Here is a 15,714-nt window from a genome sequence, read left to right as displayed (position 1 = left end):
CGGTGAGTAACCTTTCTTTCCCTCCCTCTGCTTTATGAGACCCTTTTAGATACTTGAAAACTGCTATCATGTCCCCCCTCAATCTTCTCTTTTCCAAACTAAACAAGCCCAGTTCTTTCAGCCTTTCTTCATAGGTCACGTTCTCTAGACCTTTGATCATTCTCGTTGCTCTCCTCTGGACCCTCTCCCGTTTCTCCACATCCTTCCTGAACTGCAGTGCCCAGAACTGGACACACTACTCCAGCTGAGGCCTAACCAGTGCAGAGTAGAGCGGGAGAATGACTTCTCGTGTCTTGTTCACAACACACCTGTTAATACATCCTAGAATCATGTTTGCTTTTTTTGCAACAGCATCACCCTGTTGACTCATATTTAGCTTGTGGTCCATTATAACCCCTAGATCCCTTTCTGCTGTATTCATTCCTACGCAGTCCTTTCCCATTCTGTATGTGTGACACTGATTGTTCCTTCCTAAGTGGAGTACTTTGCATTTGTCCTTATTAAACTTCATGCTGTTGTAATTGGCTTTGTGGCTTCTATGAGGAAGGCACTGGATGCAATATACCTGCACTTTAGCAAAGCTTTAGGTAAGGACACTTTTACGTCTCTGCCACTGTTCTTGCCAGCACGTTAAAGTAGTGTGGATTGGCTAAATGTAGTGTAAGGTGGATAGAAAGCTGGTTATATCATTGGTCTTAGCAGGTCGTGGTCAATCAGTACCAAGAGGAGTCCTCCCAGGGTCAGCCCTGGGCCTGGTTTTGTTCAGCATCTTCATTAATAACTTGGAATTGCACCCACAGCAAATTTTTTTATAATACTAAGCTGGGGAAGAGGTAGATACGCTGAAGTGTAGTGTTAAGTACCAGAGTGACCTAGATAGATTGGAAGATTGGGCCAAGAGAAATCTGATGATGATTAACAAGGGTAAGCACAGAATCCTGCACTTAGGACATAAGACTACTTCCCCACTGATAGGTCACCTCTACTCACAGGGGATCTTTCTCAATGAAAACTTAATAGTACACTTTCTGTAAAGAGAACCCAGACTACTACTTCGAGTGGTCCCCTTGGGTGCTCCATAGTAGGTGTCGGGCTCGCCCTGGTGCCGCAGATCGGAAATTTTCCAGCAGTCTCCGTTGGGTCTCTCATGTGCCAATGCGTGCCGGTCCTTCACGCGTTTTCGGTCACATGCGCGATCCGGTCCACACCAGTTCCTTCTCAACTGCCAACAGCTGCAGACGGAATCCGCTCCGGCTCCAACGCCTGAGACAGATAAAACTGCGTTAATTGCTTTTAATAGTTGATAGTTTAACACCGTTTGAAGCTGTTCTGTGTTATACACATATGTAGTTTAAAAAAAAAAAGAGAAAAGAAGAAGAAAAAGGGGGAGAAGAGAGGACAGAGGCGGCCGCCTTAGGCAGTCCGCTATCTTAAAGACCGCCAACATTATCTGTTTTCAGAACTGATTTAGCCGCTAAATACCTATTAACCATTCAAAGACTTAAACGCCTTGGCAGAGATGTCATCGCCAGGGTTTAAGAAATGTGAGTCGGGCCACGAGGCCATGCCTGCCTCAGATGGCCATAGCAAATGCATTCGTTGCCTCAGAGAGACCCATGTTCCACAAAAATGTCCTCACTGCTCTAAGCTTACAGCCAAAGCCAGGAAGGACAGGGAAGTGAGGCTAAAGATGATTTTATTTGCTAAGGACCTCCAACCTGAATCATCAGAGAAGCCCCAGAAAGAGGGGCCCTCAGGGCCGCACAAGAGGAAGACGGCTTCCCTAACCTCCTCTGTGCAAAAGAAAAAGAAGCTCTCTCCAGCTCGATCCTTGCCGGTAACATCTGTGAGCAGAACGAGTGGAGCACAAGGCCCTGACCCGCTGACTGCTCATAGCGGGAAGACTGCATCGCACACAGCTGAGCCTAGGCCTCCAACGATTAAGCAGTCGGCACCGAGAGCACCACAGGTGCCAATGTGGCAGGCGCCGGAATCTGCGGCACCGACTCACACGGCACCGAGCCTTGCGGCACCGACAGCACGGAGCAAGGGTACCTGGCACGGGACCCAGTGATGCTGGAGGAAGTTACCCGCACGGCATTGTGTACAGCGGCACCGGACATGGCACTGACAGCGGTGCCGAGGTCCCCGGCACCGGAGGTGATGGCCCCTGCTCCTCGGGGACGGAGCAAAGTAAAAGCCAAAACCCGGCACCGTAGCCCATCTCTGGACGTCATTGCGTTGCCACTATCGCCTAGCTCCCCGCCTGAGATGGACACAGCACACCGGGCAGCAACTCCAACAGCCTGCTTCAGACCTCCATCTCCCTTTCTTCAGCCACCGTCTCCCTGGCTTAGGCAACCTTCACCAATCTCCAGTACGGATCCCTATGAATACTATCACAGAGCATCTCCACCAATGTCAATGTCATCATGGAGGTCACGCTCCTCTGGGCACCATATGTACACCCTCCGGTCGTTGTCCAGATCTCCATCACCGGGCCCTTGCCCCTGTTGTTATGGCCGTCCTTACCATACTGAACACGGGCACAGGGGGTCCACATCCAGGGGTAGATCCCCACCCCCACCTCGCCCACATCCCTTCGTACAGCCTCACTGTGCAAGAAGAACACAGCCTTCTCCTGTGGGAACTGGTCCAGAGTCCCTGGACCTTCCTTCAGAACCCTTAAAAGAGCAAGTACACGAGCAAACTCAGGAACCAGAGGAATTAGAGGAGATATATCATAGCGACGCCTCTTAGTCCTCCCCAGATGAGGCGGTTGTCCCTGGGGATATTTCCCCCCGGACGACCTTAAGCAATTCCAAGAGCTTTTCAAGAGGGTAGCACACACACAGGACATTCAAATAACAGAGGTGCAGGAGAAACATCATAAACGCCTGAAAAATTTGAGACCCCTGGTTTCATCCAAGATTGCCATCCCACTAGATGAAGCTATTATGGAATCAGCCACCAACATATGGCAGACCCCGGCCTCCATTCCACGTACAAATAAGAGGCCGGATAAGAAATACTTTGTTCCAGTCAAGGGCATGGAATTTCTGTTTAACCACCCCCAGCCAAATTCCTTGGTGGTCGAATCCTTGCAACATAGATCCAAGACACCCCAATATAAATCAGGGGGGGTCAGATAAAGATGTGAGGAAACTGGACTTGTTCAGCAGGAAGGTCTACTCCTCCTCTACCTTATTACTGAGAATGGCAAACTATGCGGCACACCTGTCAAACCACAACTTCGACAATTACTCCAGACTTACCTCCCTCATGGATTCTCTTCCGGAGGACAAGAAACCGGTGCTGAAGGCGATCGTCCAGGAGGGCTATGCGGCCTCACGGACAGGAGTTCAGATAGCCCTGGATGTGACGGATACGGCAGCACGTTCCACAGCCACAGCAGTGGTAATGCGCAGGGAGTTGTGGCTCCAGACGGCCGGTATTCCCAGAGATCTGCAAGTAAGAATTGTGGATCTTCCATTTGATAAACAAAAGATATTCGCAGATTCAACCGATTCAGTCCTACCTTCAGCAAGGACTCGAGAGCCACACTGAGAACCCTGGGCATATATACTCCTCCGTACAGAAGGAAGAAATTTTACCCCCAGCAAAGGCGCTACGCTTAGCAACCCCAGTGCTCACAATATCAACGAGGCAACGACCAAGGGCACCACCAACAGTATAGGGTCCCCAGACGACGTCCCCAGCAGCGTCATGCACCCTCAGGGCAAGCCCCGAGACAGGAAGTTTGACAGGTATGTCGAGGACTGCAACATCAAGACCATCTCTCAATGCCAATCTCAGCATATGTTTCACCATCGGCTCAAACCGTTCTATTCTCAGTGGCAAAACATCACGACAGACAAATGGGTACTGGAAATTATAGCCAAGGGATACACTATCCCCTTCCAATCACTGCCGCCACCGAAATCCCCCACCCAGTCCTTCCTCAAGGACCCCTCTCACGAGACAAGGTTGAAACAAGAGGTGGACCATCTCATGTTCATAGGAGCGGTGGGGAGAGTCCCGGAACAATTCCAAGGGAGAGGCTTCTACTCATGATACGTCCTAACAGAAAAGAAAACAGGAGGCTGGAGGCCAATCCTGGACTTACGAACTCTCAACCGATACTTATGCAAACAGCGTTTCAAGATGACTACAGTTGCCTCCATCATCACGGCACTGGATGATGGAGACTGGTTTGCAGCCCTTGACTTACAGGATGCGTACTTCCACATAACAATCCACCCAGCACACAGATGTTTTCTTCGCTTCAAAGTGGGCAGGGAGCACTTTCAATACAGAGTCCTTCCATTCGGTCTCTCTTCGGCGCCCAGAGTTTTTACCAAAACGCTGGCAGTAGTATTAGCTTATCTACACAGACAGGGCATGTTTATTTTTCCATACCTGGACGACTGCCTACTGAAAGGGGTCTCAAAGTCACATGTCCTACGCATGGTACATGTCACTACAAACACATTTGCCTTGCTGGGCCTAGTCATCAATCTCTCAAAATCAAAGACCGAGCCCACGCAAAATATAGAGTTCATAGGGGCACACACAGACTCTACTACATCAAAAGTATACCTGCCTGATGCTTGTTTCCTCATCATCAAACCCCTGGTACAGGTAATGATGTACAGCCCCACAGTGCCAATCCTAGCATGCCTACAGCTTTTGGGGCACGGGGCGGCCACCACGTTCGTGGTACGAAATGCCAGGCTACATATGCGAAGCCTACAGCACTGGTTGGCGAGCATTTACAGACCAGTAATCCATACCATCCACAGGACAGTATCTCCCCCAGCGGAGGTGCGAAAATCGCTGGCATGGTGGGCAGATCCCAAGAACTTACTAGTAGGGATGCCCTTCCACCAACCACAAATTGCGATTTGTCTCACAACAGACGCATCCCACATAGGATGGGGAGCGAACATTGGCAACGAAGTAACACATGGGCTATGGTCCCCCGCGGAGAAGATATTGCACATAAACATACAGGAACTCAGAGCAGTGTGCAATGCGTGCAGACGTTTTTGAAAATACCTGTAAGGCAAAGTGGTCAGAATCAATACCGACAACACGTCCGCAATGTTCTATATCAGTCGACAAGCAGGGGCCAGATCCCGTGTGCTATTCGCAGAGGCAGTCCAATTGTGGAACTGGTGCATTGTCAACAACATAACGCTCAAAGCCTCATACTTACCGGGTGTCCACAATGTGAAGGCGGACCAACTAAGCAGATGCTTTGCGCTCACGCACGAGTGGCAGATCCGCTCCGATCTGCTTCGACAAGTATTTCACAAATGGGGGTTCCCCCAAATCGATTTGTTTGCCACCCACAACAACAAAAAATGCCCTCAGTACTGCTCCAGAGCAGGCATAGGTCAGGGTTCCTTGGGGGACGCCTTCATGGTTCCATGGAAGGGCCCTCTACTTGATGCATTTCCTCCCTCAACACTCATTCACAAGGTTCTAGAGAAAGCCAGAAGGGAGAGAGCGCACACAATACTTACAGTCCCAACGTGGGACCGACAGCAATGGTTTCCCCTGCTTCTGCGCATGACATGCCGCCCACCACTCCCCCTACTGGTAGTGCCGGATCGTTTCACGCAGACTCAGGGGTCCATAGTGCATCCACATCCTCAAAGGCTTCGCCTACAGGTGTGGCTAATCCATGGCTCAGTGCCTTAGAGAGCACATGTTCGGAGGGAGTAAAACAAGTCTTGGAGTGCAGTCGAAGGACTTCCACCAGGAGGACTTACGCACAGAAGTGGAAACGATTTATCTCCTGGTGGTCTTCCAAGCAGTTGGCTCCTCTGGACTCCCCTACTCCTGTAATTCTAGAGTACCTGCTGGAGCTGAAACAAGACGGACTCTCCCTATCCTCACTAAACTCGTGCAGCTATATCAGCGTTCCAACACAAAGAGGAAGGGCCAACCATATTCACCCATCCTGTTGTCACGTGGTTCCTAAAGGGGCTGGCAAACCTATACCCCCGTCGGAAACCGCTATCACCGTCATGGAGTTTGGACTTGGTCCTCCACACACTGTCTGGACCACCCTTCGAACCATTGGCCATGGTACCCCTCCGGTTACTTACCATGAAAACAACCTTCCTTCTCGCGATTGCATCAGCCCGCAGGGTGAGCGAACTTGCAGCAATAATGGCAATGCCGCCCTACACAATATTCTGAAAGGAAGCGGTGATCTTACGACTACACCCGTCCTTCGCTCCAAAGATTTCCTCAGAGTTCCACATTAACGCACCAATAGTATTACCCTCGTTTTATCCTAAGCCTCACACCTCCAGCAAGGAGGCGCGGCTGCACCTACTGGATGTGAGGAGGGCATTGGCCTTTTACATAGATAGAACTAAGCCCTTCTGGAAAACGGACAGACTTTTGGTGTGTCTCGCACCCAGGTCGAAAGGGGAAGGCCTATTCTCACAAAGAATTTCGAACCACATTGTATCCTGCCTAAAACTGTGTGTTACGAGCTCCATAAGACCCCTCTGCTAGTTTCACCCAGGTCTTACTCCACTAGAGCGATGGCGACATCAACGGCCTTCTTCAAAGGAATCGCATTAAAAGACGTCTGCAGAGCGGCGACTTGGTCATCTTACGACACCTTCGCCAAGCACTATGCCATGCGCCGGGTGCTCGATGAGGATACACGCCTACTGACAGCAGTCCTTTCAAGGGCAAGCTGCACATAAATTGGGTACCCACCTCCTTATTTGGGGTCACTGCTGGGTAGTCACCTACTGTGGAGCACCCACGGGGACCACTCGAAGAAGAAAGAGAAGTTACTCACTTGTGTAGTAACAGTGGTTCTTCGAGATGTGTCCCCGTGGGTGCTCCACTACCCACCCGTTCCTCCCCGCTTCGGAGTTCTGTTTGGTGTTTTTCAGGAGCATCCGGGGTGGTTGGTCAAGGAACTGGCGTGGACCGGATTGCACACGTGACTGAAAGTGCGCGAAGGACCGGCGGTCATCGGCGCATGTGCGACCCGACGCAGACTGCTGGAAAATTTCTGATCTGCGGCACTGGGGCGAGCCCGACACCTACGTGGAGCACCCACGGGGACGCATCTCGAAGAACCATCGTTACTACACGAGTGAGTAACTTCTCTGTCATCACCAAAGATTAACTCATAGTTGCATACAGTACAGGAAACTGTCATTCTGTCCTGCTTTTCAGGTTCCTCTCACCCCAAAAATGCTGGCATATTTTGGATTTCTGCCTAATTCTGAGTATCTTTACATCCCTAAATATGTTCTTTTTTGCACCATGTTTTAGTGTCAAAGCATAAAAGAGACCTTAATCTCCCAGTACCAGCTAGCTAAACTTTTGTATTTTGGGACCCTGGAAGTCAAAGTATAACTACCTCTTCCAAAAACAGGCTTATATGCTTGTTCTTTTTCAGGTGTGGATTCAGGTTTTTCAGGCAACTCAGTGCACAGAAAGAATCACAACATATCAAAGAATCTTTAAAGCCAGTCACTTGGTCCTCTGCATGTACTTTCTCCAGATTGTGCAAGCTGGAAAGCTAATCACCTGGTTGATAACGCCTTTACTAAATGGGTGTACCAATAACAATTAAGAATGGGTCATTCTATTGTGCACATCTATTTTTGCTAACAGTAATTGATGCTGCTGTGAAAATCCCAGTGTCATGGATTTTGGCTCTCATTGCAAACAAGAATAGGAAAACTCATATAAGTTTTATTTTTTGAATTATGAGGATCATATATGTAGCCTACCCTGAAGGGGGTGTTAGAGAAAGATATTGGATATTTAATTGGGACTTTAAATCTATTAATTACAATATTTGCTTAGTATGGGGGCTTATAGTATTGATATATAGCAATGCGTAGATGTTAGATATTTTCTTAGCTGAGGAAGTGCCTTAAGCTATGTCTACACTATATATGATAAAGTCGAATTTAAGGCAGTTATCTCAATTTTACATCTCTGTCTTCACTGTAAATATCATTAGCTTGATTTTAGGAAACATTAAGATGGATATCCTAACATTGTTGAAAGCAGGCGTGTGTAGTATCAAGTTCAAATTTAAAAGTTCGAATGAAGGCAAATGTGGCAACACCGTGCCTTCAAATCAAATTTCTTAATCTCCAGAAGTGTCCCATGTGTATCCCACAGTGCCCCACAGTCCTCCAGTCTGGCTGCTTCCATCTCTGCTGCTCTCCAGATGTGCAGGAACTAGGTAATAGGAAGCCTGCAAATTTGAATTCAGCACCAAGAAGCCCGTGGCTGTTGGGTTGTGCTCGTATGAGAGGCTGAGAGAGTTTTCATTCTTTGCTGTTAGTGCAGTGAGCACATCTACCCATTAAAAGTAGCCCCAACATGGATTTCATGGTTCTCTCTCTACCCCAGCAAGGTGACAGGGGCAAACCCACCTGAGCAACCCTGAAAGAGCCATGTCAACTGCCTCTTCATCCTCTGATCCATCCAACCTCCCCTCCCACTCCCCAGGATGAGGCGGGCCAGCCCCGATTTGAGTGTTAGGGTCTGGCTCCTACTGCCTGAGCAACACTGCTTGCTGAAATTTGGCGAGCCCTATCCGCTGCTTTGGACAGCTCTGTGTAGTGAAGTGGAAAGCCAAAAATCATTTTCCTACCCTTTTCTATCCTTCTCTTTCTTCGAGCTTTGGCCCCCTTAACATGGAGAAAAGTGGCTGGAGAGCCAGTTGAGAAGACAGACTGCTGGGTGATCCCACAACACAGAAGCATTTGTGTGTGTAAATTTGGCAAGCCCTATCCCCCATGTTGGGCACCTCTGTGTAATGGACTGGGAAGGCAAAAACCCTGCCTCACAAAATCTTTTTATTTCCCCCAAACTTTTACTGTCCTACTCTTCAGGCTTTGCATTGTTCCTGTAAACAGGGGATTATTTTCAGGGATTATGTTTCTGTAATCAAGGCAGAGGGCACAGCGGCTGGAGCGCCAGTTGAGAAGACTCATACACCTGCTGCTTTTTGTAAAATCTTTGATCATTCATTTATAAAAAGCAAGAGATTTCAGTTAATTTGGCAATGTTTGTTGATGCCCTACCTTTCCTTCTGGAGAAATGGCCATGTGCTTTCCATGGGAGGGGAAGGAGATCAATGCAATGTGGGAAGATGACATCACATACCCACAACCACTTGCAGGGCACTTCTTTCTTGTGCTGCACCAGTGAAAATACCCAGAATGTTATAGGGATGAGGGAACTATGGGACAGATTCCTGCAATGCACTGCTGCAACACTCATGTTTGGTGATTGCATGTGGCAGCGATAAGTCAACTTTGTGGGGAATCTGTGGGAAGGTGCGGCTACTCAAATTCAAATTAATAAAACCCAGCATTACAAAATCGATTTTAATAAATTTGAATTTATTTTGTAGTGTAGACATAGCCTTAGTTGGCATGCTCCTTGGAGATTGAACCGCTGATTAATAGGTCTGGTTTGTCTCCATGGCTGCATAGAGGGGAAACCTAGTATCAAGGATCCGTGGACCTCAGTACTCCTAGAAATGAAATTTTCCATAAGGTATGGATACATTATGTGAAAGGAAAGCCTAGATAATTTTAATGTCAGTATTAAGAGTTTAGAGTAATCAGTTACAGCAGGACACTTTCATGTGTAAATGCTGCTCTCTACTGAACGCTCAGATTGGAGATGGTATACTGTGCAAAATCTACTATTTTGATGCTTCATTATATGTGTAAAATCAGACAATAAGGATTAACAGAAGATGTTTGAGTTTTCTTGATTTTATTGTTTTGTTTTATGACATTGTTTTGGACCATTTAAACTGTAGTTGTCATTTCTGCTACTCAGATATTGAAATGTTGAAAAGGGAACAAATATATGGATGAAAAATATATGAAAGTTACGTAGACGATTGTGTGATGCTTTTTGAAATTTCAGGCCAATGTGATGCCAACAAAAGAACATAGATTTTCTGTGGTCAGGTCTGTTCTTAATACCCATTCCTTTATTCAGCATATCTTTTTATTAAACAACTTATAGTTTTTCTCTTGTGCTGTATAAAGGTGAAGACAGTGGAATAACTGAGGTCATGTGTATTTGTTGGTTTAAAATACAATGCTATGGATGACTACAGTCCAGATTTCCACCTCTTTTTCTTAAAACTGACATTGGGCATGGTTTTGTGAAAAAATGTATTGCAACTACTTAAGCATGCTAGAAATATGTGATACCCTGCATACGGTAGCCCATCTCAGGGGTCTGTAATTTACATGAGATCAGCTCATGAAGCACAGTGACATTAAATTGTTTATAAATAGCTATCTGTTACCTTATGTTTAATTTTGTCCTTCTATACGTGGTTATAACATCCTTAAGAAAATGATTTTCTTGAATTATTTTCATATTTGTAGTCAGAGACCAACAAAGTTTATGGAACGTCCACGCCCTGGAGTTCAAATGATCTGTTCTTCTTTTAGTGCTGGTAATGGATTTTCTTTTTACTTTTCTCTCTCTTTAATGTAAGGAGCGGTAATTAGGAAGTTAAAGATCTTAGAAAAATACAGTTACTTGTAGTTGATGAATTGGATGGAGTCTACTGAAAAAATACTATATAAGTTAAGAATTATAAAAATGGATTTTCATATTGATCATGTATATACAGATAGTATTTGCTGTGCTGGAATCCTTAAATATCATTAGCTGTAAAGTCAGGTTAATGGCTGTGCCTAGACTGCGGGGAACTGTCAGCAAAACATACGGTGCGCAATTTGTCTATCGTTTGCTGACTGTTCTGTTGGGAGAGGCTTTTCCAATATTTTGCCCGTCTGCATGGGGCCAAATGTCAGAAAAGCCCCCTCTGTCGAGATATTCCTTCTTCCTCATGGAACACAGTGTACAGGGATGTCAACAGAATGCTCCTGTCCCACAGGTCTCTTCCAAGAGATCGTCTGTCTGGACACATGCTTTATTGAGAGAACTTCTGTCAACAGAAGTTTTGTCCGCAGAATCCTGCACTCTAGACATAGCCACTGTGGTGTTTTGTTTTTTTTTAAGGTTGTGTCCTCCAAGTGCAATGATTGTTATGCAGAGGAATCATAGGATTGGTTTATGCATCCTGTGTAGCATTTAGATGTTCCTTGGACAATTAGAATGGAAAATTGACCTTAAGCTTCTAAGTCAGTTATGCACATTTGAAAATTCTGCTTTCAATGACAAGAGAAAATTCTAATAAACTCTTGAGTTTAGAAATTTGTCATTCTTTTCTTTAAAAAAAAAAAAAAGCAAAGCTTTGTTGTGCTTATGAAAAGTTACTCTAAAATACATTTGCCTAATAAACCCTCAAAACACACCATTTTTAGTTACACTTAACTCTCATTAACGCAAGTTAAGAGCAGCTCAAAATTCTGATCCCTCACAGCCCTGCTCACCACCCCCGCCCAACCCACTCACCACCTGTGCCTGGGTACTGCTCATCCTCCCTCCACTTGTGGCTCTGGCTCAACCCTCCTCCAGACCTGGGTCAAATCTCCTGCCACCTCAGCACCCGAGCATGGCTCTGGCTTACCACCCCCATGCACAGCTCTGGTTCAAAACCCCTCCCTCATGGGGCTCTGGCTCAACACCCCCCTCCCCATGCTTGGCTCCAGCTCAGCCCCACCACACACTCGCCCCAGTTCAAATCCCCTGCGTGTGGCTCCAGTTCAAACCCCTCTCCGGCTTACCACCTGTGCATGTGACTCCAGCTCAAACACCCTCCCTCCACCTGCATGCAGCTCTGGCTCAACCTCTGCCCCCAACGTGGCCCTGGTTCAAACCCCCATGGCCTGGCTCGCCATCCCCCGCGCGTGCCTGTAGCTCAACACCCCCCCCGCCCCAGTTCAGACACCCTGCACGTGGCCCTGGCTCAAAGGCACCCCCACCCCCTTGCAGCCTGAACCCCCCGGCCCTCTTCCACAGCCCACCACTGGGCTTAACCCTCCCCATCTGTTTCCCCGAACCCCAAGAGTTACCTTTCAAAAGGAGATCCAGGTGCTCCTGCTGCTTCCCTGGCTGCAGAATGTGTGTTCCGCCACGGAAAAAAGCTGCCCCCCCTCCCCATTTACGCAAACACAACTCTCGTGTAAATCAAGGGACTACTGTATTGTTTTGAGGAAAAATTAGTAGTATCCAAACATTTGTGTGTATAAAATTTTATAACATGCATGGTGTCTCAGATTTTTTGTGAAATTCTGAATATTTAGCCAGTGATAGAGAACATAGCTATACAATTTTATGGCAATAAAATAAGCTTAATATATTTGTCAATGATAATTTTATATTTGTTGCCTTTGTCTTAGGACTGTTTCTTATTTGTGCTTCTCTTTCTTAGGTGGAATGTTTCTGGCCACTGGAAGTACAGATCACATCATTAGGGTTTATTTCTTTGGATCAGGTCAGCCAGAGAAGATATCAGAGTTGGAGTTTCATACTGTAAATACTATTTAAAAGTTACTTAAGTATTTGATTAAAATGTGTTGGTAGCTTGAATTCACTGTTAATTTTTATGTTCTTTATGTAGGACAAAGTTGACAGCATTCAGTTTTCTAACACTAGTAACAGGTAAGCAAGCACATATTTGTTTTTATTTCAAAACAATTCTTGCGGTTTCACAAAAATAATTTTCAAATGTCAGTTTTCTGCAGTTTGCTATAAACATTTTTCTGTACATTTTGAAGCATTCTTTGTCAGCTTGTTTAGATTTAAAGGTAATTCACAATATTTGGTCATTTTTATGGGTCATTAGATTTATTTAAAATTATTATTGTTTTTGTCTTTGTAACTTTCATTACAAGTGCCTATTGCCTAGTTACATTAAGACCTCGTTTTTTTTGTGAACTCTGAAGAAATGAAAGGTGCTATTTGTAGACTCCAGAAATAATTCTAGTATACTTTATCTGTTGTCCCAAAATGCTATTTAAATAGCTCTTTTAGTAAGTGGCAACTTGGTTTGCAACAAAAATTGGTAGAGCAAAGAAGAGTGTGCTGGACAGTTTGTTAGATAAGCCTGGAATTTATGAGTAGATATTTATTTATAAATATCACAATAACCTGTAAAGCTCTTTTACATGGTTGACGTGAAAGAGGGAAAGAAATTTTAATTCATTAGGAAGGAATCTGTTTCCTCCTCCTTCTCTCCGCCCCAGCCCCCTATATGTATTGTTCTAAAATGCAGTTGTATCATGATATAAACTGTTCTAAGCTGAGGTAGGGAGAGAACCACCACTTTTATTCCATCTTAACCTGTGAAGGAGAAGAAAGTTCAATTTAAATATATGGTTCCAAAATACTTCAGGGTAGAGTTTGCTTGCTTAAATAAAGGTATCTTTGTCTTTAATTTCTGCTTCTTTGGCATTTTGCCCAATTTAGTTTCTGTCTTGGGACTGTGTTGTGGGACAGAGCATTGGTTTACCATCTGTACAGAGCAGGGGTTGGGAACCTCTAGCTTGTGGGCTGTAGATGATTCATTAGTGTTAGCTGCTGGCGAGCTGTCAGATGATTACTTTACCTGAGTGTCTGGATGCACTCCTCCTCACAGCTTCCAGTCGCTGCAGTTTGCTGTTCCCAGCCAATGAGAGCTGCAGGAAGTGCTTGCCCAGCCTTCATCACATCCTGTAGCTCCCTCTTCCTTGGTATGGCACACTTTGGTAACAGGGAGCTGCAGAACTCTGTGTCTGTGGACACTCAGGTAAACAAATGTGGTCTGGCTGTTCACCAACAGCTAATGTTCACCAGCTTTATGAGCTGAATTAAGCTGGAGGTTTTCCCCACCCCAGTATAGCGTTACCAAGATGTCTCTACTGTGGGGGAGGGATAGCTCAGTGGTTTGAGGATTGGCCTGCTAAACCCAGGGTGAGTTCAGTCCTTACGGGGACCATTTAGGGCTCTGAGGCAAATAGATTTTTTTAAAAAAAAAAAAAAAAAAAAAAGAAAGGTCCTGTTATGAGGGCCAGGGACTGGACCCGATGACTTGTGAAGGTCCCTTCCAGCTCTGTGAGATAGGTGTATCTCCATTTTTTTTTTTTTTTTTTTTTACTCTGGTCCCACGTTCAGCAGAACGTAGAGTGGTAAATGGACACATCATGGGAAGGGACCACGCAATCCAGGTACAAATGTGACCATTACTATGGCTTTTCTCTTCGTATTTGAAGTGTATTTCATCTCAAATCAGTAGTGCAGATGTTTTGGCTTTAGAGATGTTAAAGAGAAGGTAATCTGGTAACTGAGTAACTGCCAACAGTTAAAAGGCTGAGCTGGCTCACAGGGGAAGAGCCTCTTCCCCATGGTGGGAACAGAAGCTGAGCCAGCCTGTGTGTGAGCTCAGCCTTTTAAATGCAGAGCAGCAGTGGGGAGACTGCTTGATCGCAGCACAAGCAGGGATAGAGGCTGAGCCCAGCCACTCCTTATTTACTATGTTGGAGGGGACGAGCTGCCAGTAACAGCACTAACTGATAAACAGATGCTTATCAGTTAGTTGTGTAACCAGATACTCTCTTGCACCCCAAATTGGTGTTCTTTTGTGATGCATTACATAATGCAAAATTTAATAACAAATAGCATTTTTTCTCCATAAGCAATTTTCATGTGGGTTATCTTACCTCTGACTGATCTTGAATGGTAATTATTGTTTCTATAGGTTTGTGAGTGGAAGTCGTGATGGGACAGCACGTATATGGCAGTTTAAGCGAAGGGAGTGGAAGAGTATTTTGTTAGATATGGCTACGCGTCCGGCAGGGTAAGCATTATCAAATGGTTCATATTTGAAGTGGGTTCAGTCCTAATGTTCGTTACTAACACAGCACCTCATCACTTAGGAGGCATTAAATACAGATTTCAATTTTATTTTAAAAAAAAAATTGAGTACATATTCAGCTGCTCAAGCTAGTTCTCTGATGCATTGTAAATCCCATTGCACTAAAAGATCAAATAAAAACTGATGATAAAATCATCCAGCCACGGAGCTAGTAAGGCACAGAGGTGATTTTTTCTAGCACGTGGTTATGTTTCTGGAGTAAATAGATGCAAGCCAGGTCTGCACTTAAAATTTTTGCTGAAGTAGTGAAGGTGGGTGTATGTGTGTGGTGGTGGTGGTTTTTAATTTTTTCTTTTAAATTCATTTTTGTAAAACAATAGCCAAAATCTCTTGACTGACTTTACTTAAACCCTTGTCAGAGTGCAGCAGCGGTCATCTAGAAGTCTTCTCCACTTCACTGTCTTGAGACAAAACTTTTAGTTGAATCCAGGAATACCCCAGTTGTTGTCCTTCAATCTCAGTAGATCTTCTCTATGGTGTCCGAGGTCTTCCTCTTTTGTGTTTTCCTTGTGGGTTCCATGTGAGAGCATGACGGACTAAGCTGGATGTTGAGAGCTTGTGGGATCTCTGCAGTGTCCCAGATTTTCCCAGATAGATTATACATTATGTTGACTGTCTCGCCACCTGCCTTGATTATTTCCTGGGCATGTTGTCTGGACCATTTGCTTTTCCGTTTTTCAGATGGGCAATGGCTTTTCTGATTTCTTCTTTTGTAGGTCTGCTGCTGGTAATTTGCAGAGGTATATTTGCAAATGGTAACTGGGGAGGTTCCGTGTGGGCAGGGCAGTGCAGTAGCTCTACAAAGTGTTCCTTGTATTTACTGAGCTGCTCACTTGGGTTCATTAGCACGCACC

General features: G+C 45.5%; 1 protein-coding gene across 6 annotated transcripts in view; it reads left to right on the top strand.

The window, feature by feature from the left end:
- PHIP (PHIP subunit of CUL4-Ring ligase complex) overlaps nt 1–15,714 on the top strand; it is a 320,457-nt gene that overhangs the window by 93,957 nt on the left and 210,786 nt on the right. For all 6 annotated transcript variants that reach the window (XM_074990995.1, XM_074990994.1, XM_074990993.1 and 3 more), the window contains exons 10-13: nt 10,422–10,492; nt 12,380–12,480; nt 12,569–12,609; nt 14,684–14,782. In XM_074990995.1, coding sequence (XP_074847096.1) covers nt 10,422–10,492; nt 12,380–12,480; nt 12,569–12,609; nt 14,684–14,782 — 312 coding nt within the window. The remainder of the gene's footprint in view (nt 1–10,421; nt 10,493–12,379; nt 12,481–12,568; nt 12,610–14,683; nt 14,783–15,714) is intronic.

This window comes from Carettochelys insculpta, chromosome 3 (genome assembly GCF_033958435.1).
Source record: "Carettochelys insculpta isolate YL-2023 chromosome 3, ASM3395843v1, whole genome shotgun sequence".
NCBI lineage: Eukaryota > Metazoa > Chordata > Testudines > Carettochelyidae > Carettochelys > Carettochelys insculpta.
Note: the sequence above shows the minus strand (reverse complement) of the source record. Positions and strands in the feature narration are given on the sequence as shown.